General features: G+C 33.3%; 3 protein-coding genes across 3 annotated transcripts in view; 1 reads left to right on the forward strand and 2 right to left on the reverse strand.

Moving 5' to 3' along the window:
- LOC144845474 (polypeptide N-acetylgalactosaminyltransferase 5-like) overlaps positions 1-1,699 on the reverse strand; it is a 35,949-nt gene extending 34,250 nt beyond the window's left edge. The window contains exon 1 of the mRNA XM_078702849.1: positions 1,448-1,699. Coding sequence (XP_078558975.1) covers positions 1,448-1,548 — 101 coding nt within the window. The 5' untranslated portion in view covers positions 1,549-1,699. The remainder of the gene's footprint in view (positions 1-1,447) is intronic.
- The window catches only part of LOC144845486 (E3 ubiquitin-protein ligase RNF170-like), a 291,346-nt gene that overhangs the window by 59,904 nt on the left and 207,190 nt on the right, over positions 1-24,252 (forward strand). The window lies entirely within an intron of this gene.
- On the reverse strand, positions 6,716-21,364 carry LOC144845454 (polypeptide N-acetylgalactosaminyltransferase 1-like). Its single transcript, XM_078702810.1, has 5 exons — positions 20,897-21,364; positions 14,588-14,840; positions 14,139-14,305; positions 10,999-11,212; positions 6,716-7,017 (listed from the first exon to the last, which is right to left on the reverse strand). The coding sequence occupies exons 1-5, from the start codon at positions 21,327-21,329 to the stop codon at positions 6,744-6,746; spliced, it is 1,341 nt and encodes a 446-aa protein (XP_078558936.1). The 5' UTR covers positions 21,330-21,364; the 3' UTR covers positions 6,716-6,743.

A 24,252-nucleotide genomic window follows, 5' to 3' on the forward strand; every position in this document is an offset into this window, starting at 1 on the left:
TGTTAGAACTAGATAGACTTCTGTATACACGAAGCAACTTTTATGTAAATCTTGATCCAAACCGTTCTCTACTAAAGACCCTGATAGACCATCCTCCAAAAATAAAACAACACCTCTACCTCTCCTAATTGTTTTTGGTATGAATAGTTGATACCCCTCAATTTAAAATTCAGCAATATTTAATCCGTCCGGCTTTCTCTTGGGATAGTGATGCCAGTACCTACACAGTTCACATTCTAGAGCTTTATCACCGTCCAGTACATTCTTAGAACAGTTTCCACACAGATTGTTATGTTTTTACTACCTTTCCCATTGTTTTTTTTATTACTCACGCTTGTCTTTCTAGGTGCTGGAGCCATCATGGTCTAAAGGATATCAACCTGGTTGTTCACCATTCACACTGCTGGCCTAGTCTGGGCCTAAGAAACATCCGCGAAAAATCAACCCAAAAAACATGCATCTGCTCAATTTTTTTTAAACTTGCCAATTCTTAAGATTAAAACAAAGTACAACTAAAAATAGAAAAATAATTGAATCTATAAAATCGACTTAGGAGAGATACACATCCACCATATTGAAGTACCCAACAAAAAATTACAATTTAGTTACATATGGAACAAAACTCTTTGTATCTCCCAATGACTCTGTTGTAAAAGCATATAAAACAATGTTCGTCGAAGACAACGAAACGTTAACAACATTATACATATTAAAATAGAGTCTTCATTGGTCAAGAAATCGCAGGGTGAGTTGACTGGAGTGATGTTTTTAATCCTTTAGGATCTCGGGAAAAATGTACAGAATTCTATAATACACTTCATCTCTCAATTGATACTTTCTTTTCAAAACAACTGTGAAACGTTAACCCACTGATAAACCATGGGTGTTTGCCTTGACAAAATCTCGTATAAAAAAAAGAGACAAGAAGCGTTCGCTAACAACAAGCCGGGGTTATGGAGGTTCTATCGTAATAAGATCAATATAACCATACGAGTAGATAGAAAAAACTAAAAATGTTAGCCATCTCAAAAACACATCGTCAGCAAATTCGCATAATTGCATGTATCGGGGCAAAGTAAGCCAAGATATATCGTGTTGGAAGACTCTGAAATAGTGCACGACCACGACAGGTTGAACCATGGGAGGTTTGTTCTTGCGCAACAAAGTTCTTGTGACCCTGATCAGATATCTGCCAAGTTCATTGAGACATTTGCGTATGAACTGTCAATACCACTTTGCCATGTAATCAACTGCTCATATCAAGACTGGAGACTGAAGAATCTGGAGACTAGACCAACCCCCGGGCTGATAAACTTTTTTGGAATGTCTTTGATAGTATTAATAACATTAAGGGGTCAAACCTGGGTGGAATAGGGTGAAATCATATGTTACGGGCTCCCAGACTATAAGGGTTTGGTAATTATGATAGGCTATACTACTAACATACCTAACCGGTTCACTATCAATGCCACGAATGCGGATACGTTCAGTCTGTGGAACTATGTGCCAGTCAAATGTCAGGTCCCATGAAAATCCACCAACATGCATAGCTTTTGTATTCTTGTTCAAAGCGAATGTTTCATCGTCGATTACATTGATAACAGGACATGGAACATATGAGCTGGAAAAAAGAAACTTAATTGCAATGAAAATACCCTAAAGGGCATATTACATTATTCGGAAGAAAACAACTTTAGCACTCTAAAAAAATGATATATATTTCCAGTATTTTACATCCAGAAAAAGTGACAAAAAAGGTGGAAAGATTAATCTTTAAAATTCATTTTTTGCAGTTATTAATTCTAGTTCAGTAGCTAATGCTTGTAATAATATGTTAAATAAGAAACCAATAAGCTATGATAATATTATTAACCAATTTATATGTATACAAAATAAGTCTTCATTTAACGGTAACTGGATTAAATCAAGGATTTTAATATATGTGTATATATATATATAAACAAATCAGGCAAAGAACATTAATTCTAAACCGCCCGGTGATATACTGAAATTTAATTAATTAATTTGAAACGATAAAGATGAGGAAATCTGTGAGAATGAGAAAAAGTCGCCCCAACCGAGACTCGAACTCGGACCGCCTGCTTGATATGCAGATGTCCTAACCATTAGACCACTGGGGCTTTCATGGTATTGTTCAAACTCGATTGGATAGCGACTCTTTAACATTCTCGGCGTGGTACGGCGGAACAGCACTAGTCCTCAGTTGCACGCACGCGCACCAGAGATCAAATTGATACGCCCTCATCTTTCAGAATTTTATTCACGAGGCGGGATCTCCGAAGAGATACTTTTATATATATAAACAAATCAGGCAAAGAACATTAATTCTAAACCGCCCGGTGATATACTGAAATTTAATTAATTAATTTGAAACGATAAAGATGAGGAAATCTGTGAGAATGAGAAAAAGTCGCCCCAACCGAGACTCGAACTCGGACCGCCTGCTTGATATGCAGTTGCCCTAACCATTAGACCACTGGGGCTTTCATGGTATTGTTCAAACTTGATTGGATAGCGACTCTTTAACATTCTCGGCGTGGTACGGCGGAACAGCACTAGTCCTCAGTTGTACGCACGCGCAACAGCGAATCAAACTGATACGCCCTCATCTTTCAGTATTTTTATTCACGAGGCGGGATCTCCGAAGAGATACTTTTATATATATAAACACATCAGGCAAAGAACATTAATTCTAAACCGCCCGGTGATATACTTAAATTTAATTAATTAATTTAAAATGATAAAGATGAGGAAATCTGTGAGAATGAGAAAAAGTCGCCCCAACCGAGACTCGAACTCGGACCGCCATATATGATACCCACAGCATTGTCATTTTTTTCAGTAATTTGTCTTTGGATTTATATATATATATATATATATATATATATATAAGACAGAATATTGCCAACGAAAGGTTACATAAGCCACTGAGAGGTGGTCGTTACGGGATGTGGTCGATTATGAGAAGCGGTCCCTTTACAGAGATGGTGGTCGATCAATAGAGGGTGGCTGCTTACGATGTGTGATCGTTTTAGGGAGGTGATCGCTTACGAGATGGCCGCATTTTGAATTCGGTCGCTTACGAGAGGTGGATAAACTAAAAAATGTATAAATGAATTTTCGTTACTCCATTAGCTGTTGACCGTTCTACATTAGCTGGTGTTGATTTTGTATTTACTACATAAGCTGTTGGTGTTTATATATTATCTGGAGGTTTTACTACATTCAATTGCGGTTTGCTGCAGCACGTCGCGCTGGAAGTGAGGCGCGCATACATATTGTATTTGCATTGAGGTATTGCCTGTTAAAGAATAGCACGGGCTAGGCTATACCATTTTAATATGGGTAATTGCACTCAAATTTATAATAGATATTGAAAAACTGCAGGTATATAAAAACGATTTCCTGATTGCTGCCCTCTATATATTTTATTCCATGGATTTTTAACTGCATTCAAAGATAGCGTCACTATCTTTTTGCTCAATTTGCGTATTTTGGCATGATTTGCGTATTTTTGCATGATTTGCGTATTTTGGCAAAGCAGATTTGCGTATTTTGGCATGATTTGTGTATTTTGACAAAGCAGATTTGCGTATTTTGGCATGATTTGCGTATTTTGGCAAATCAGATTTGCGTATTTTGGCATGATTTGTGTATTTTGGCAAAGCAGATTTGCGTATTTTGGCATGATTTGCGTATTTTGGCAAAGCAGATTTGCGTATTTTGCCAAAGCAGATTTGGGTATTTTGGCATGATTTGTGTATTTTGGCAAAGCATAGCGCCCTTAATTTGCGTATTTTGACATGATTTGCGTATTTTGGCAATACAGATATGCGTATTTTGGCATGATTTTTGTATTTTGGCAAAGCAGATTTGCGTATTTTGGCATGATTTGTGTATTTTGGCATGATTTGTGTATTTTGGCAAATCAGATTTGTGTATTTTGGCATGTGATTTGTGTATTTTGGCAAAGCAGATTTGCGTATTTTGGCATGATTTACGTATTTTGCGTATTTTGGCAAAGCATAGCGCCCTCAATTTGCGTATTTTGGCATGATTTGCGTATTTTGGCATGATTTGTGTATTTTGGCATGATTTGTGTATTTTGGCAAAGCAGATTTGTGTATTTTGGCATGTGATTTGTGTATTTTGGCAAAGCAGATTTGCGTATTTTGGCATGATTTACGTATTTTGGCAAAGCATAGCGCCCTCAATTTGCGTATTTTGGCAAAATTTTGCGTATTTTGGCAGGTTACTCACCAACCCTAATGACTTCTGATAAATGCGTGACAAATATTGTGGTCACGGTATACGCATGTGTTCAAAACGCGTGTTTCATTAAAAATCACTTGAAATGCGGGACCGTCCCGAAACGATGCGAGACGGTTGGTAACCACATAAATAATTTTAAGTAGCCCTATCATTTGTTTGTTGGAATTAATGGTATCGAAAATTACAAAGCATTTGAATAATATGTAATGTCGTACCTCATAGCGCCACTAACCAAAAATTTGGTGCTGAGAGATTTTTTGTTTGTTATGAATGGACCGTTGACCGGAAAACAACTTATCTTATCTTACACTTTGATAGCATGTGTTATTGGTGGTACAATTCAGAATAGGACAGGCGGTTTAGCGTTAAACCCGGCCGATGTAAAATAAAAATCGAAGAAAGTTAATTTTCCGTCGAGTGTTTCTTTGGTAAGTTGCCGATGGTCTAAATGTCGTCAAATTTAATAACACTTTTGTAATAGGCCTACATATATATTTTTAACAATAATTAATTAAAAATGAACTCATAAATTTGTAATTGTGTTCTGACCGCTCTAAAGGTACTTTGTCACCGGTTGGTCTCTTCCCGTATCCTTTTGTATATTCTTATTATGATATAATTCTGCTTATGTCATATTTTTCTAATCTATTTTTATATGTGCCTGTAAAAATCCTAATAATAAAAATGAACCTCTAACCACTGAAATTTCATTTAAAAAAAAGACTTATGTACTTATCTCATGAAGACTATCATAATTACCAACCATGGTAATAGCTCCTTATGGGTACATGCTTTTCAGAAATAGACACCTTAAACTGGATCCTTGCCTAAAGGTGGACATTGCTTTATGCCTGATATCAAATCTTCATCCTTGACCAAAACTAGATCAAGAATGATAGGTGTCTGACCTTCTCTATATCTGGTAGGCAACTGTGTGAGTTGACATAGGAACCATTAACAAAATCTTAGAAAGTTAATTTCCAGTTGCAATCCTGCCTTCAACAGTGTTTCTTTCCCAATTTATTTCACCATAGTTGAAATCTCCAATCACAACACATCCTGTATTAACTTGACCAACATCTTACACAATGTCTGGTTATTGTTGTTAGAACTAGATAGACTTCTGTATACACGAAGCAACTTTTATGTAAATCTTGATCCAAACCGTTCTCTACTAAAGACCCTGATAGACCATCCTCCAAAAATAAAACAACACCTCTACCTCTCCTAATTGTTTTTGGTATGAATAGTTGATACCCCTCAATTTAAAATTCAGCAATATTTAATCCGTCCGGCTTTCTCTTGGGATAGTGATGCCAGTACCTACACAGTTCACATTCTAGAGCTTTATCACCGTCCAGTACATTCTTAGAACAGTTTCCACACAGATTGTTATGTTTTTACTACCTTTCCCATTGTTTTTTTTATTACTCACGCTTGTCTTTCTAGGTGCTGGAGCCATCATGGTCTAAAGGATATCAACCTGGTTGTTCACCATTCACACTGCTGGCCTAGTCTGGGCCTAAGAAACATCCGCGAAAAATCAACCCAAAAAACATGCATCTGCTCAATTTTTTTTAAACTTGCCAATTCTTAAGATTAAAACAAAGTACAACTAAAAATAGAAAAATAATTGAATCTATAAAATCGACTTAGGAGAGATACACATCCACCATATTGAAGTACCCAACAAAAAATTACAATTTAGTTACATATGGAACAAAACTCTTTGTATCTCCCAATGACTCTGTTGTAAAAGCATATAAAACAATGTTCGTCGAAGACAACGAAACGTTAACAACATTATACATATTAAAATAGAGTCTTCATTGGTCAAGAAATCGCAGGGTGAGTTGACTGGAGTGATGTTTTTAATCCTTTAGGATCTCGGGAAAAATGTACAGAATTCTATAATACACTTCATCTCTCAATTGATACTTTCTTTTCAAAACAACTGTGAAACGTTAACCCACTGATAAACCATGGGTGTTTGCCTTGACAAAATCTCGTATAAAAAAAAGAGACAAGAAGCGTTCGCTAACAACAAGCCGGGGTTATGGAGGTTCTATCGTAATAAGATCAATATAACCATACGAGTAGATAGAAAAAACTAAAAATGTTAGCCATCTCAAAAACACATCGTCAGCAAATTCGCATAATTGCATGTATCGGGGCAAAGTAAGCCAAGATATATCGTGTTGGAAGACTCTGAAATAGTGCACGACCACGACAGGTTGAACCATGGGAGGTTTGTTCTTGCGCAACAAAGTTCTTGTGACCCTGATCAGATATCTGCCAAGTTCATTGAGACATTTGCGTATGAACTGTCAATACCACTTTGCCATGTAATCAACTGCTCATATCAAGACTGGAGACTGAAGAATCTGGAGACTAGACCAACCCCCGGGCTGATAAACTTTTTTGGAATGTCTTTGATAGTATTAATAACATTAAGGGGTCAAACCTGGGTGGAATAGGGTGAAATCATATGTTACGGGCTCCCAGACTATAAGGGTTTGGTAATTATGATAGGCTATACTACTAACATACCTAACCGGTTCACTATCAATGCCACGAATGCGGATACGTTCAGTCTGTGGAACTATGTGCCAGTCAAATGTCAGGTCCCATGAAAATCCACCAACATGCATAGCTTTTGTATTCTTGTTCAAAGCGAATGTTTCATCGTCGATTACATTGATAACAGGACATGGAACATATGAGCTGGAAAAAAGAAACTTAATTGCAATGAAAATACCCTAAAGGGCATATTACATTATTCGGAAGAAAACAACTTTAGCACTCTAAAAAAATGATATATATTTCCAGTATTTTACATCCAGAAAAAGTGACAAAAAAGGTGGAAAGATTAATCTTTAAAATTCATTTTTTGCAGTTATTAATTCTAGTTCAGTAGCTAATGCTTGTAATAATATGTTAAATAAGAAACCAATAAGCTATGATAATATTATTAACCAATTTATATGTATACAAAATAAGTCTTCATTTAACGGTAACTGGATTAAATCAAGGATTTTAATATATGTGTATATATATATATAAACAAATCAGGCAAAGAACATTAATTCTAAACCGCCCGGTGATATACTGAAATTTAATTAATTAATTTGAAACGATAAAGATGAGGAAATCTGTGAGAATGAGAAAAAGTCGCCCCAACCGAGACTCGAACTCGGACCGCCTGCTTGATATGCAGATGTCCTAACCATTAGACCACTGGGGCTTTCATGGTATTGTTCAAACTCGATTGGATAGCGACTCTTTAACATTCTCGGCGTGGTACGGCGGAACAGCACTAGTCCTCAGTTGCACGCACGCGCACCAGAGATCAAATTGATACGCCCTCATCTTTCAGAATTTTATTCACGAGGCGGGATCTCCGAAGAGATACTTTTATATATATAAACAAATCAGGCAAAGAACATTAATTCTAAACCGCCCGGTGATATACTGAAATTTAATTAATTAATTTGAAACGATAAAGATGAGGAAATCTGTGAGAATGAGAAAAAGTCGCCCCAACCGAGACTCGAACTCGGACCGCCTGCTTGATATGCAGTTGCCCTAACCATTAGACCACTGGGGCTTTCATGGTATTGTTCAAACTTGATTGGATAGCGACTCTTTAACATTCTCGGCGTGGTACGGCGGAACAGCACTAGTCCTCAGTTGTACGCACGCGCAACAGCGAATCAAACTGATACGCCCTCATCTTTCAGTATTTTTATTCACGAGGCGGGATCTCCGAAGAGATACTTTTATATATATAAACACATCAGGCAAAGAACATTAATTCTAAACCGCCCGGTGATATACTTAAATTTAATTAATTAATTTAAAATGATAAAGATGAGGAAATCTGTGAGAATGAGAAAAAGTCGCCCCAACCGAGACTCGAACTCGGACCGCCATATATGATACCCACAGCATTGTCATTTTTTTCAGTAATTTGTCTTTGGATTTATATATATATATATATATATATATATATATAAGACAGAATATTGCCAACGAAAGGTTACATAAGCCACTGAGAGGTGGTCGTTACGGGATGTGGTCGATTATGAGAAGCGGTCCCTTTACAGAGATGGTGGTCGATCAATAGAGGGTGGCTGCTTACGATGTGTGATCGTTTTAGGGAGGTGATCGCTTACGAGATGGCCGCATTTTGAATTCGGTCGCTTACGAGAGGTGGATAAACTAAAAAATGTATAAATGAATTTTCGTTACTCCATTAGCTGTTGACCGTTCTACATTAGCTGGTGTTGATTTTGTATTTACTACATAAGCTGTTGGTGTTTATATATTATCTGGAGGTTTTACTACATTCAATTGCGGTTTGCTGCAGCACGTCGCGCTGGAAGTGAGGCGCGCATACATATTGTATTTGCATTGAGGTATTGCCTGTTAAAGAATAGCACGGGCTAGGCTATACCATTTTAATATGGGTAATTGCACTCAAATTTATAATAGATATTGAAAAACTGCAGGTATATAAAAACGATTTCCTGATTGCTGCCCTCTATATATTTTATTCCATGGATTTTTAACTGCATTCAAAGATAGCGTCACTATCTTTTTGCTCAATTTGCGTATTTTGGCATGATTTGCGTATTTTTGCATGATTTGCGTATTTTGGCAAAGCAGATTTGCGTATTTTGGCATGATTTGTGTATTTTGACAAAGCAGATTTGCGTATTTTGGCATGATTTGCGTATTTTGGCAAATCAGATTTGCGTATTTTGGCATGATTTGTGTATTTTGGCAAAGCAGATTTGCGTATTTTGGCATGATTTGCGTATTTTGGCAAAGCAGATTTGCGTATTTTGCCAAAGCAGATTTGGGTATTTTGGCATGATTTGTGTATTTTGGCAAAGCATAGCGCCCTTAATTTGCGTATTTTGACATGATTTGCGTATTTTGGCAATACAGATATGCGTATTTTGGCATGATTTTTGTATTTTGGCAAAGCAGATTTGCGTATTTTGGCATGATTTGTGTATTTTGGCATGATTTGTGTATTTTGGCAAATCAGATTTGTGTATTTTGGCATGTGATTTGTGTATTTTGGCAAAGCAGATTTGCGTATTTTGGCATGATTTACGTATTTTGCGTATTTTGGCAAAGCATAGCGCCCTCAATTTGCGTATTTTGGCATGATTTGCGTATTTTGGCATGATTTGTGTATTTTGGCATGATTTGTGTATTTTGGCAAAGCAGATTTGTGTATTTTGGCATGTGATTTGTGTATTTTGGCAAAGCAGATTTGCGTATTTTGGCATGATTTACGTATTTTGGCAAAGCATAGCGCCCTCAATTTGCGTATTTTGGCAAAATTTTGCGTATTTTGGCAGGTTACTCACCAACCCTAATGACTTCTGATAAATGCGTGACAAATATTGTGGTCACGGTATACGCATGTGTTCAAAACGCGTGTTTCATTAAAAATCACTTGAAATGCGGGACCGTCCCGAAACGATGCGAGACGGTTGGTAACCACATAAATAATTTTAAGTAGCCCTATCATTTGTTTGTTGGAATTAATGGTATCGAAAATTACAAAGCATTTGAATAATATGTAATGTCGTACCTCATAGCGCCACTAACCAAAAATTTGGTGCTGAGAGATTTTTTGTTTGTTATGAATGGACCGTTGACCGGAAAACAACTTATCTTATCTTACACTTTGATAGCATGTGTTATTGGTGGTACAATTCAGAATAGGACAGGCGGTTTAGCGTTAAACCCGGCCGATGTAAAATAAAAATCGAAGAAAGTTAATTTTCCGTCGAGTGTTTCTTTGGTAAGTTGCCGATGGTCTAAATGTCGTCAAATTTAATAACACTTTTGTAATAGGCCTACATATATATTTTTAACAATAATTAATTAAAAATGAACTCATAAATTTGTAATTGTGTTCTGACCGCTCTAAAGGTACTTTGTCACCGGTTGGTCTCTTCCCGTATCCTTTTGTATATTCTTATTATGATATAATTCTGCTTATGTCATATTTTTCTAATCTATTTTTATATGTGCCTGTAAAAATCCTAATAATAAAAATGAACCTCTAACCACTGAAATTTCATTTAAAAAAAAGACTTATGTACTTATACAGTGCTATTTAGGGTTAAAATGCCGGCTATTCAATTAGTAAACAATATGCATACATACATATAGTGGATTAATACTTTACAGCTAGTCCAGCTAGTTTAAATGGACCCGCACTCATGGTTACAAAATGGGGATTTGAACTGAATGTTGTTTACAGTTGTTACTAAAGTTTAAACAATTAAAAAGAGAAAACAGAGATTTGTCATTAATTATACATTTTAGTGTTTTCCCGATAGCCTTATCGCAGTTCAACCATTTTTTTACACTGTACGTTACTTTAGGCTACTCGTAGACGTTTTGACGAGAGTTAGAACCGGGTAGGCTTGTGAATTTAGTATGTATTTTTAATTTGTAAAAGTGTAAAACATTTTTGGCATACACCAGTAAATTTATAATAAATGTAATACAATAGTAAATAAATATTTGTTATAATAAACCACGATCAATTGGAAAGGAAATTCTAGATGTTTTCATAGAGTTGTCCTAATTTTGAGTAATTTGTTAACTATACATACGGATGATGAGCTGATTTTCCACTTTATCTCTAAATTAATACTTTAACTTTTAACTTACTTGTCTATAGTCACACGGGAAAGAAGTGGTTCAAGCCACCCAGTTGTACACTCACAATGGGCATCTAAGAAGGTTAGTATAGTACCACTAGACTCAGCTACCCCAGCCATTCTGGCTCTGATTAGACCTTCACGTTGGCCGGTTCGCACAAGACGTACTGGAACGTCTCCCTTCAGATTAGTAAGGTATTCATCCAATGGTGCCTTAAGATGATCTAAAATATAAATATACAGTTGTTTTATTTTTGCGTGAAATGATAATATACAATAAATGCGTATGATTTGAATAGAAAAAATGCTTGATTGCGTTTTCGTTGCGGTTGAATTAGTTTCTTTTAAATTGTTGTGTCTACCATATACATTTAGACTTGCGGTTACAGTCTCTAGGTATTCCGGAGTAAACGACACTAAATGATGGGGGTGGGGTACGACAGTCCGCAGTTGAATTATATAATAAACACGGTTGATTTGTCATTTTAGTTTGTTTTCGTAGTACACCATGACTGAATTATTACAAGTTGTGACTAATGTACAAATGAATTTATAATATGGTTGAATATGGTTATAAAATCTTTATTTTTGCAATGGAACAAACTCGTTCTTCCACGAGGCCGTATAACAATAACAACATAACAAAATTGAGCGCCACGATATGTTAAACTTCTTTTAATTCTGTATTTGGGTATGTAAAGGTTGTTTGTTGACTTTGTGTTGTGTTCATTCAGTCTTTGAGAAAACCTATTTCTTAAATAATTTGGAGTTGGTTCATTCATTATTTTATACATAATAACATTTTCAGTAAAAATAAGCTTATCTTTAGGACTAGACCAATTTCAATTGCGATAATTAATAAGAAATAACACAAGGTCAAAACATGGAGATATAAATTCCAAATGATCAAGGCAATTTTCATACTAACTATTACATGATTCTACAGTTCATGAAGGTTATTAACGTATAATAAAAACAACAGTGAACCCAAAATGGACCCCGGGTATGCAACACTTTATTTGGCATTGTTTAGATGAATTACAAAATGGAGTTTGGTTGATACCATTATTATAAAAAGGGGTATTTTTCAAAAATATTTTTTTATAAAACGTACCTATAATTTCCAATGTGGTGTTTTTATATCAATGAGGTTTTTCAATTTGATAGTCAATATGTTTTTCAATAATAATCAGGGAAAAACTGGAGTAAATTACATACATATATGTTTTGTGTTGCCAGGAAAATACGGACAAATACAACAAAATAACAAAATAACAACAAAAAAAACACAAGAAATAAAATTTAAATATGGCTGATCAAATAATGCTACTTAGAGTCATACGAATAGTTTAGATAAAATACGAGAATGTGTTATCAGGTTTATTTCAATTAATTGCCAGAAAACAGTATTTTGCATTGAAATATTTAGTTGATGGAAACTAAATGTTTAACTTTGAAAAAATTGCGTTCAGGTTTGTATACATTTTGACTTATATATTTGTGTAAAGAGATACAGAAAGGCGTCCCAAAAAAATCTGACCTTGTAAACAGGTCTTTTGAGGTCAAAGGGGTCAGAATGCAAAAGAGGACAGGTCCCCACTTTACTACATCTAGTAATGTTTTATCACAATTTACAAGATAGTTCATAAAAATTCCCAACAAATTTAATTTTTTACCTGTAGTGTTACCTTAGCAACTGTTTCTATGTGTAACTAAGGAAAACAAATTTTAAGAATAACACAAATATAGCGGTTTTATGAATACAAACAACAGTATACTTCTACTGCATCCTAATAATCACAGATAAAGTGATGACAAACTTGACCTTGTAAAAGGTTAATTTGAGGTCAAACGAGGTCAATATGTTACCATAGTAACTGTTTCTATGCGTAACTAAGAAAAATATTTAAAAAATAAGGGGTTTTCAAAAATAAAAATAATTTATTACATAGTTTTACATTTCTACTTTTTCCCAAATTTGCTTTTACTGAATCCTAATAATCTCAGAAAAAAGTCTTGAATCTGAATAAAGGTAAAAAATTGACCTTTAGTGTTATCGTAAACCTGTTTCTATACATAACTAAGGATAATTTTTAAAAATAAAATATGGGTTTTTTATGAGAAGAAAAAATTCAATCAACATTTTACCTATAGTGTATTGTACCAACTATTTCTATGCGTAAGTCCCATTTTTTTAAAATAAAAAAATACGGGGTTTCATGACTAAAAAAAAATACACTAAATTTTCCTAAATTTACTTCCTGAATCTCAATAATCACAGAAAAAGTCTGGTCTTGTGAAAGGGTCATTTGGGGTCAAAATATGTCAAAATGTATTATTTATGTTATCTTAGAACCTGTTTCTATGCGTAACTATGGATATTGTTTGTTTCAATAAATAAATATGTGGGATTTCCATGAATAAAAATATATGACATTGTGAAATGGTAATCTGAAAATGCAAATAAGGCATGTCTGCTAATAATCTATAAATTTAATTAAAAAGATAGATAGTATGAAAAATCTACAGAATATCTCAATTTTACCTATAATGTTACCATAGCAACGGTTGCTAGGCATAACTAAGGGAAATTCATATGTGATTTCTCTCAACACATATATGGCTATGTGCAAAATTTGAAAGAAATCCATTTTTTTAGTCTAATTTTGATATTATTTATATACAGACAATTCTTTTTTTTTTACTATAAGATAGGTAGCTTTCAATCAATCAAAATAACAAGGTAACTTTCACAGGAATTACGTATCTCAAAAATGTTTGTCTATATAATTTCATAAAGATTAAGTATAGAATTTAAAACTGACACCTTTGCCACTTGCTAAATTTATATGCAAATTAACTTATTTCTGTAAATTAAAACGACTATAGCATAATATAATCTATATCTTTAACTATTGGTTAGAGGGAGTTGTTTTTTTATAACATAGTAGTAGCAGTAACAGAAACAGCATCTCCGGCAGCTGTAGAAACTTGTGAATAAGCAGAATTAACTTTAGTTTGTCTATCTGACCCAAGAGTGTAAATAAGCATGGTCTTCCGAGACTAAGCTGCCAATAATTACTACGTCCGCATCAAATTATTAACATCTAAAAATATATTATAAAAATATTATATTCATATAATACTTACTTCGATCACTCCCGTCATCAACTAAAATAATTTCCGCAAGAAGATTATGTGGAGATCGGTTTAAAACACTATGTAATGTTCGTAACAATGTTGAACGCGCTTCGTTGTAAAAAACAATTATTATACTAGTGTTCAACAAGTTTTCACCATAGCTTTTTCTTTCACATCTGGAATATATATATATATATTATTATTAGATGAATAAGTATAAACTTTTCCTTTTTTAATAATTAACAAAAAGTAAAGTGTGATTAATTAATTTGTTCATAATTTGTGTACACAATATTCAGGTCTTAGTCAGAGAAGGTTGTGATAGACCGAACATCAATAATCATTGTAATTAAAACTAAACTACTTAAACTTTTTAAATATTTTTTTAAAATTTATCTATAAGTATACTTTGTTTTAAATAGTACTAGTTTGTCGTAATGTAATGAAAATTATATTACCCCTTTGCTCTTATATCTGGTAAAGAGCGATCTAGAGAAATTCTCTCGCTTACATACAGGTTAAACTCATGTAAATGGAACATCTTGTTTCTTCCTTCTTTGTCTTTCTGCTGTGATAGAATTACCGGTTCTCCCATTTCACCTTCATTGATTCCAATTAGACGATAACTTGGTTTATTAATACTATTTTTACGGTCATGTAGAGGAGGTGCTTTGATAATGTTGTTTTCAAATTTATTTTCTAAAGCAGGATCTATAATAGATAAAAAATATGTATTGAAATTATTATAATTTTGGATTACGACAGACAAGAAAAGTAGACAATGCAAAACTCTATCCTATCGTCACTACAGGCGAGAAAAGTCGACACTCGGACCATGCTCAGACATTTAGGCCAACATTCATTCAACATCTATATTCAATACATACTGTATATACTCACGCACATCACATGGGGAAACATTAATATTTAAGTTTTTTATTAAATAAATATTTAGTTGCCAAATGTTTGATTTTTAACGGTATTTTATTCCAATTCATGGGAACAGTATATCTGATTGAGTGTTTGAAGGCAGTAAGTCTTGGTTTGTAAATGTAAATGAAGTTCTTGGGCAATACGAGTATTATAATTATGGACATCGTAATTAAATTTAAAAATAATAGAAGAAGGAGAACCAAAGAGTCATAAATAAAAGACATTTGTTGAAAAAAACTGATGTCAACGAATTTAAGAAACTGGTGTTCGGAGAAAATAGGGGAAGATATGAGAAAGACGATGCGATCGAGTAACAAGCCTAATGGCTTTTTTTCGTAAAATATTAAGTATTTCTATAGATGCCTTGTAATTATTAGCCCAAACAATATTACAATAATTTAAGTAGGGCAAAATAAGAGAGCAATATAATAAACGCAAAATTGTTAAAGGTATAAAGTGAGAGAGCCTATAGATAATTCCGATATTTTTTTATTAAATTTTGTACATTGCGTACGGTCAAGAAGATAGCTCTTGAATAAATCAAGTGCAATCCCTCTAATGCCGTAACGGAAAAGCTTAGGTAACAATATGTTGTGGTTTATTGTGTCAAATGCTTTCGATAAGTCAATAATAATGCCCATGGATAGTTTGTTTTCCTCAAAAGCATCTAAGGTATTGTTAGTGAGCTCAATAAGTGCCATTGGAGTGGAGTAGCCTTTTCTAAATCCAAACTGATGCTGAAATAGAACATTATTCTTTTGAAAAAAGAAGTAAGTCCGGTCATATATAATGCGTTCAAGTAATTTCGAAAATATAGAGAGAATGGAGATAATTGTTGATTTCAGAGGTGGTGTTACCGGATTAAAAAAACGGGACACATGGGTTTGGAATAAAAAATGCAGATTGTTTAATTACAAAAGTATTTAATCCATCTGAACCAGGAGCTTTCTTGTTACCAAATGAAGTAATAATTTTGAGAATTTCATTTTCATCAACTGGGATTAGAAAAAGAGACTGTGGAACGGGATTGGGTAAATAATCAGTAACACTAATATTGCAATCATGTAGAATTTTACTGGCAAGTGTGGGTCCAATGTCAACAACAAAAAATCATTACAGCTATTAGCAATAACCTTTTTGATCGTTAGTTATGGTACAATTAATGCGTTTTGCATTGATACTTTTGGTTGGAGAAGTTTGAAGCACATTTCTAATTGCAGACCAAGTTTTTTTTATATTATGTTGATGTTTAGTAAAGAGCTTACGAAAGTAATCAGATTTTGCAGAGCGAGTTATAGTTATGAGCAAATTACGATATCATTTAAACATCGTTTCATTCTTTGACGTTGGGTTTAAAAAAGTATTATAAATATCATTTAAAGATGATAAGTTATAAGCCGAATTCGGATCATTGTTGGTAATAACATGATCCCATGACGTTGAATAAAGTTTTAATTTAAATGTGTTTCAGGGCTGATTTCTAGAGGGTGGAAGTTCATGATTGTTATGTTGTTTATCGATTAAAGTGTAGGCGATATTAAAAACAGGAAGGTTTTCATATCGAAATTCGTTTGTATGAATATGATCTAAGAGGGTTTCTGTTGTTTCGGTCATTCTGGTAGGTCTATGAATAAGGGTAAAAATGAGTTGCTAAAAATAGAACTCATAACAATATTAACACGATTATCATGTTGGTATTGTATTAAATCGACAGTAAAATCTCCAAGCAGGTAAACAGATTTTTTTTCATCGTTTAATTTGATTATTATATCATCAAACAAATAAGTAAAATAATCAAAATCAAGACTACCAGCTCTATAAATACAACCGATAACAATATTGGCTTGAGAAGAACGTTCTTTTTCAATAAAGATAGAATCACAAACAGATTCTGGCGTGCGGATATCATGTCGAATTTTAAATAAAAGATGTTCATAGGCTAAATAGATGCCAACACCGCCGCCACGCTTAAAGATGTATTGTCCCCCAAAAACATGACAAATAAAGATTAATAAATTCAAATTTTGAATGGGCAATTTCACAGTTTTAATAAGTTATTCACAGTTTACCTCTTAAATACATTGTATATAGTAATTGTATTTATACTATAATAAGATGTATTTCGGATATGAAGCGTCTCACATACACACAGAGCCAAAATACTATCCTGGACCTGCGTATGGACTATAACCTTACGGTTTCATTAAACACATCATTCCATGCTATCCATTCTAAGCTTCTTATTTTCAAACTCTTGCATTCCTCTCATTCATCTCATCCATTTTTGTCTTGGTGAAAAGGGAGGGTATTTTATATTCCTCCCCTGAGTTTATTGCCTCTCTACCCGAACACGAACAGAATAGAATAATGACTACTGTCATAACTACGTTTTTAATCAATTTTTATCATCTTTTTATTGTCATTTATATATTTTAATTAATTGTATTTTTAAAAATGTAAATGAAGGAAAATGTGGATTTTAACACTGAATTCAGTCATCTTATGTGTATACAATGTAAACTATATTAATTGATGGTACCTGCTTTTAACAATGTATCATATAAATTAGCGAAAAAACAATATTTTTAAAAATAATATTTAAACGTACACACATGTATAAATATGTATTGTTATATACTTATAACAGAGCATAATAAAAGTGGGACGAACCCACACAAGACAAAATAAAACATTTGTTCAATATTCTTTAGTGGCATTTATAAAATCATCTGAGTGGTAGTATTTAGAGATAATGTTATCGGCATAAAATTGTTTATCGGAATCTCTTTCAGAATTTGAATTACCAGGGTGCGAGAAAGGGTTAAATACAATAATATTGTATTTAACCCTTTCTCGCACCCTGGTAATTATGATGATATTATCATCGTGCGGGTCCCTGGAGGGAGAACGAGAACAATTAGACTGAACATTAAACATTGGCAAAATATAAAACCAGCGAATGAAAGAGCTGCCGAAGTACGATTTGGAACATGTTTGAGAGACGAGGCAAAAAAAAAATCATTAAATATGCAAAGATTAGACAACAGTAAAATACAACAATCGTTGCAGATTATGCGAAAACGGAATTCAATTGAACAAACGACATACACAGATATGCAAATACACAGTTAACGACTTGTTATGCAAAATGCATGAAATACTAAAATGGTGGTTACAGCGGTAGGAAACGGTCACAACAATACACAGTACTGATAATACATTAATAAGCAGCAATTAGTGAAAAACAGTTATTTTAGTAGTCAGTCTGAAACAATATTATGAATTTAACCGAGTGGTTCAAGCGATTTTATTAGTGCGGTGACTGTTATCTAGGTCGATCTGAATTCTTCCTCACAACGCGATGAGATCGGTCAATATCACCTATACAACACTTGACACCAAGCTTGTCATTAAAAGTATCAATCACAATTGTATCCGTGTTTTCTCACTGAATATGGCTTATATTATGGATATTCATATTTCAGACTACCATGTTTTTAAAGGTAGCTATACACATATTTTTAAACTACACAGTTTTCTAACAGTATTTCACGCACTTTCATTTGTAGGCCTAGTCCAGGCAATCTGTGGATTGACCCAAAACAAATTGCAATAGTTTCAAAACTTCTGATTCTGCAGTTATTGGAGTGTTTTATTTTCAAAATCTACTAAAATCGGTATAACATATATTTTAGAGGTCATTTGAGGTCAAATATGTCTAAAATTGGTAATAATCAATATTTACCGATATAAACTAAGATTAATATACTATCTACTATGATGTTTGGTACCAGATGGTAGCTACTTCAAATATCTACCCAATGATATCAAATATATCACATTTACATGTGATTAAAGTATATTTTTGCAGTAAAACTGTATTTTTAACTCTTTTTTGGTAAGTAAGATATGTTACAAGTTAATTTGACCCCAATGAACAACATGGGATGTGTGGAAAATTTACTATCTGGGAAGAAAATGGCTAAAATCGGGGTCAAAGGCTAAAGATGTGAGGTTCTTATATCTTGACAACCACTTGTCATATAGATTTTTTTTTTGGTGTTAAATTGTTCAGAATATACATATTTATACACAACTTTTACCCATAAAATAACCGGAAATGCTTTTACTGACCTTTGACCCCAACAATGTTTTAAAATACATTGTCGGGTTAAATTATTCTTTCAAATGTAAATGAACAAACCAACTGTATCGTATCAAATTAAAGTGCATAAAAATGCTAATCTACTGCAAAAAAAAAAAAAAAGTAATCCTAGAACATAATATTGAAAACTTTTAGTGGCAGTCTCTGTTTTCGAAAATCGGAAAACAAAGACCCAATATGAATACAAAATTGAAAATATTTTTAGTGGGATCTTCGTTTTCAAGAAGTCCTGGCAATAGCGACCACCCTATAACACAACATTGAGGCTAGAAAATAAAGACCACAAAATTGAAAATGTTTAATAATAAATCTATTTTTTTTTTAAATGTGCATAATTTAATTACACATATTTTTTTTTTATATTTAAATATATAATATTAAATAATTAAAGTGTTTGGAAGAACTGTTGGGTAACAAATGAAAGCTCATGAAATATGCTTCTACATATTGTGTTCTAATGAAGGCCTATAAACTCCCTTATTCGTTATAGTATTGAGCTGGGAATTGGCATGGGTATACTACAGGAACATGTCCTCAAAGCTATAGAGCCGGATTTTTAATTTCAAACCGGATGCAGCCATCGCCTCGAAGATGGTACCTTGGTGCCAAACGATTTTCGTTGTAACATAGCCGTGTTTGGTGCCATTTCAAGGTCTTGACTCAAATGACCCCTAAATTATATGTTCCACTAATCCGATTTTGGTAGATTTTGAAAAGAAAGTGTCCTATTAGGTACTGAATTTTTTCATAGATTGCCTGGACTATTGTTTGAAAAAGAGAAATAAAGACAAAAAAACAAACATTTATTATTGCGTAACTTAATAAATAATATATGGGATACTTTTACACTACGGTGAGAGGCTTTAACAGGTACAACCATTTTTAAAAATAATCAAACCATTATTTTGAATTATTATGGGCATATTAATCATCAAATTATTAATTTTCACTTGTAATAGAAGACCATAGTCTTTAAATTTTGATCACTTTTTGAGAACTGACTATAAAAAGAAATGGAAGCCTTAAAGTGAAATATTTTTGCAATCTAAAGTAATGTATACGATTTTATGATATATTGCGTGATTTTTGGTTTATTTTATTGTTTTATTTGCACCGTTATGCTTACTTATAACTATTGTTATTATTCAAGTGTTGTGTGATACTGTTTTTGTTTTTCTTAAGACATCTTTTGTCAGCTTTAAAATACATTACTAGCTGTACTAAGGTACTAGGGGTATGTAACATTTACATTTCTAATTACATTAGGAATTTATCTTACTATAATCGATATATCCAAGCACATTTCTAATGACATAATATAATCTTTTTTTTCTGCGCTCTGAAATTCCACGTGTCATCACATGTATTATATGTATTCATGATATTGATTGAATAAGTTGGTAAACAGATGGATTCAATGGTGGCTTTCAACAATTAGCTGTTTCCAATAAAAGAAAATCAGTAAAGCGTAACATTATTGATTTTTTTAGTAGTAGTATTTTCAGTAGTATTTAAAAGAGAGTTAATTAAGGACTTACATTAATTTAATATCATCTAAAATAGGAATGATAAACATGCGAGTCAGTAGAATAAAATAAAAGAGTTGATATACATGACGAGCAAGTGGCAAAAAGGTGGTAATTATGACGAAACAAGAAAAACTACTAACCTGCAAAGTCAAATGGGTTTGGTTTTGGGTCGTCAGGCTTAAAATCTTCGATAACTTGTTGGATCCTGTAAATTGTGTTTGTATCTGCAATGCTAACATCTTTCTTGTTTTGCAAATCAGATTGTTTTGTTTCAGTTTTCTGTCTCATTTTTGCATAAGAAACATTTTCTGGGAATCTTTCATTTGCATGAGGTTTCTTATCTTTTAATTCACTTCCGTATTTAACTTCTTTCACCAAATCTCGATAATTATAATTCAGCTGGTTTGCATTTAAAAAATAGGCATCCTTTTTTAGGCCAACTTCCGCAGATTCTGATAGAAACTGCGCATGACTTGTTATGTATAAAAACATTATATATCCAAAAACACAAAGTGCAATGATTATTTTTAAACGTCGTTTTCCGTAACGTATCCTTGTCATTTTCTCGTTCATTGAAATGACTCTTTAACAGATTCCCTATCATGAGTTTAACCAAATTAACACCCGGATATCAGCTTGGTTGTTTAATTCTAGTGGGATGATATGTATTTATATGTTGGCTGATAGCAGCTGTTCATAAAATAACTTCATTTAATCAATAAAAGTACAATGGTACATATTTCGACGATATCAATATTAACATCTATTTGTGCATACAAACATACACGTTTATACTAGTGGTTTAAGGGATCTTTATACCCACCTGGACGTTACATTAAATCCAAATTTCTTTAAAAGCAAAACATCTAAACTAATTGTAATTATTATAATTCTAGATGTAATATGTATTTGTACGAAGTTTGGTGGGGGAATGCCAAATAAATTGTGTAAAAATAAAGATCTTAAATTATTATTACTAGAAGGGTGAGCTCGCTTCGCTCGCTCCCCCTCTAGGAAGTGTAGACGATGATTCTCGGAATGATAATAAGTCGGGTAAAAAGGTTTTAGAAGGACGTTCTCCTTGTACGATTATTATTCAAAGTGATGTTTTATTGGGCGTTTATTCAAATAAATACCATCCTAATTGGTATAATTAATACATTAGTTTAGTTTCGGTTCAAGAAGGAAGACGTTTTAGACGGCTTGTAACATGGGCAGACGTATCCCGGTCCTAACGGGACACAGATAGGCCACAGTTATTCCTGCCAGCTTACTCAATAAAACTCGGCTATCGGGATTTCACTCGATTTTAAACAAAATGTCTTACCATAAGATTAATTTTATAATACTATTCCCCAAAATATACTCCGATGCTTTATGGCGTATATTTAATTTGATCTTTATTAATTTTCAGTATAATTTTTATTCTTTAACTACTGTACCTTTACACGCGCGGTCCGATCCGAAAATAAACCAAAAACTAAAATGGATAATAGCCACTAACGGCCAACTTAGTTGAAACCAAGAAGTTGCAAGGTGAACCCGGAAATTATTTCGACCAGGTAAAATCTAACGATGAAATCAGAAATTTTTAGAAACATTCTAATAATTCATTACGACTACTAGGCCTACTTTCAATTACAACTAAAATTCTCTATATCATTATTATTGTATCTTGCATAACACTCAATTCCCTTACTATACCACAATACTATACAAAACATTTAGCATTCTAGCAGTCAATGTCATGGATATCAACAAGTACTACACAACGCCTTAACATTTTTTCATGTGATCTCAAATATTGATTTCTGTGTAGTATGAAATAGATACATAAATTATATGACATTAATATGTTTATTTATTTCACCATTACCGATCATCGCGTACAGTCTTCACGAAGGACTGACGCATTTTATTATAGGTTAGTATTGGGAAGTTCCGATTAATAGCTATAGGCCTATGTTTATTTATTTTTTGTATAGGGCGTCACAGATACCAAGGTCGTAGCGAGAGGTTAAAAACACACGAGGCAAAGATGCTTTAAATATAATTATTAATATGAAATATGACGATATCTGCTGAGGAATAGGGGTGTAGTGAAAATTTCAGACGACGCCTCATCTGCCTCATGCTGGCTACGGTACACCATTAGGCCTACTCCATGGGTACACTCACACACACCCTCATACATGTATGTGTAGTATACCGGAGGATACTGTATATCGATCTCATACATATTATGTATTATAATATTTCACAATTAGTTAACTCTCGAAAGTCTACCTAATTATGTCTGTTTTTTTTTATATATATAAATATAAACATAAGAGGCAGCATTGTCTGGAATTATTGCCAACATTAGCCTACTGCCTCTCATTCCTACTATTAGGCCTATAACCATATACAGATCCTCCTGAACGTCAATGGAACCCTCGATGGTGGTAATAATTTAATGGAAACCAGGCTTAAACCATTCAATCGGTAGTAGCGACGGGCGGTGTGTACAAAGGACAGGGACGTAATCACAACGCGAGCTGGTGAATCGCGCTTACTCGTTGAAGGTAAATAGTTACAAGTCACTATCCTTAGCACGAGAGAGATTCAACAGATTACTCAGATATGTCGGCCAAGGGCAAACACGATTCTTTCAGTGTAGCGCGCGTGCTGCCCGAACGTCTAAGTGCATCACAGACCTGTTATTGCTCAATCTTGCATGGCTCAATACCACTTGTTCCTCTAAGAAGTTAAGAGCGGTTGACTACAAATCTATTTCATTAAAAAGTGCAAAAAACAAAATGGATTTTCTTCATACTTTGGTAATAAATCACACTTTTTTTTTCTCTTTTGTGGCGTTAACCACTATTTTATTCATTTCATTCTCAAATGATCAATACAATGATTTTACACTTCATCCAAATATTTTGTTCTGTTATTTTCTTGTACTTTCTTTTATCCTTTGTACGATTTGATCGAAACAATTCGATCAGATATATATATATATATATATATATATAATTTGAAACGATAAAGATGAGGAAATCTGTGAGAATGAGAAAAAGTCGCCCCAACCGAGTCTCGGTTGGGGCGACTTTTTCTCATTCTCACAGATTTCCTCATCTTTATCGTTTCAAATTAATTAATTAAATTTCAGTATATCACCGGGCGGTTTAGAATTAATGTTCTTTGCCTGATTTGTTTATATATATATATATATATATATATATATATATCTACTTTATACTTTCATATGTACTATCCACTTTTTTCATAATTTTCTTTTATTTTAACTATTCCTCTCTACATTAAAAAAAAACAAAAAAAAACAAAAAACAATAGGTCTATTTCTCTGTACAAAACACACAAGTGCATATATTCGAGTACATGATTGCATACAACATACCCACGAAAAAGGTATATATATAAATAAATATTTAAAATATATAAAATGCAATACAATTACTCAATTATTCTTAATTCTTTTTTTTTACAATAA

Source organism: Antedon bifida, chromosome 6 (assembly GCF_963402885.1).
Source record: "Antedon bifida chromosome 6, ecAntBifi1.1, whole genome shotgun sequence".
NCBI classification, from domain to species: Eukaryota; Metazoa; Echinodermata; class Crinoidea; order Comatulida; family Antedonidae; genus Antedon; species Antedon bifida.

What these genes read in the sequence shown, in the direction of transcription:
- LOC144845454 (XM_078702810.1), bottom strand. Translation starts at nt 21,329, where the DNA reads ATGAACGAGAAAATGACAAGGATACGTTACGGAAAACGACGTTTAAAA. An exon ending in TGATGACGGGAGTGATCGAA is followed by an intron (nt 11,213 to 14,138) that starts GTAAGTATTATA and finishes TTTATATTTTAG; the next exon opens with ATCATCTTAAGGCACCATTG. An exon ending in TCCCGTGTGACTATAGACAA is followed by an intron (nt 7,018 to 10,998) that starts GTAAGTTAAAAG and finishes TCTTTTTTCCAG; the next exon opens with CTCATATGTTCCATGTCCTG.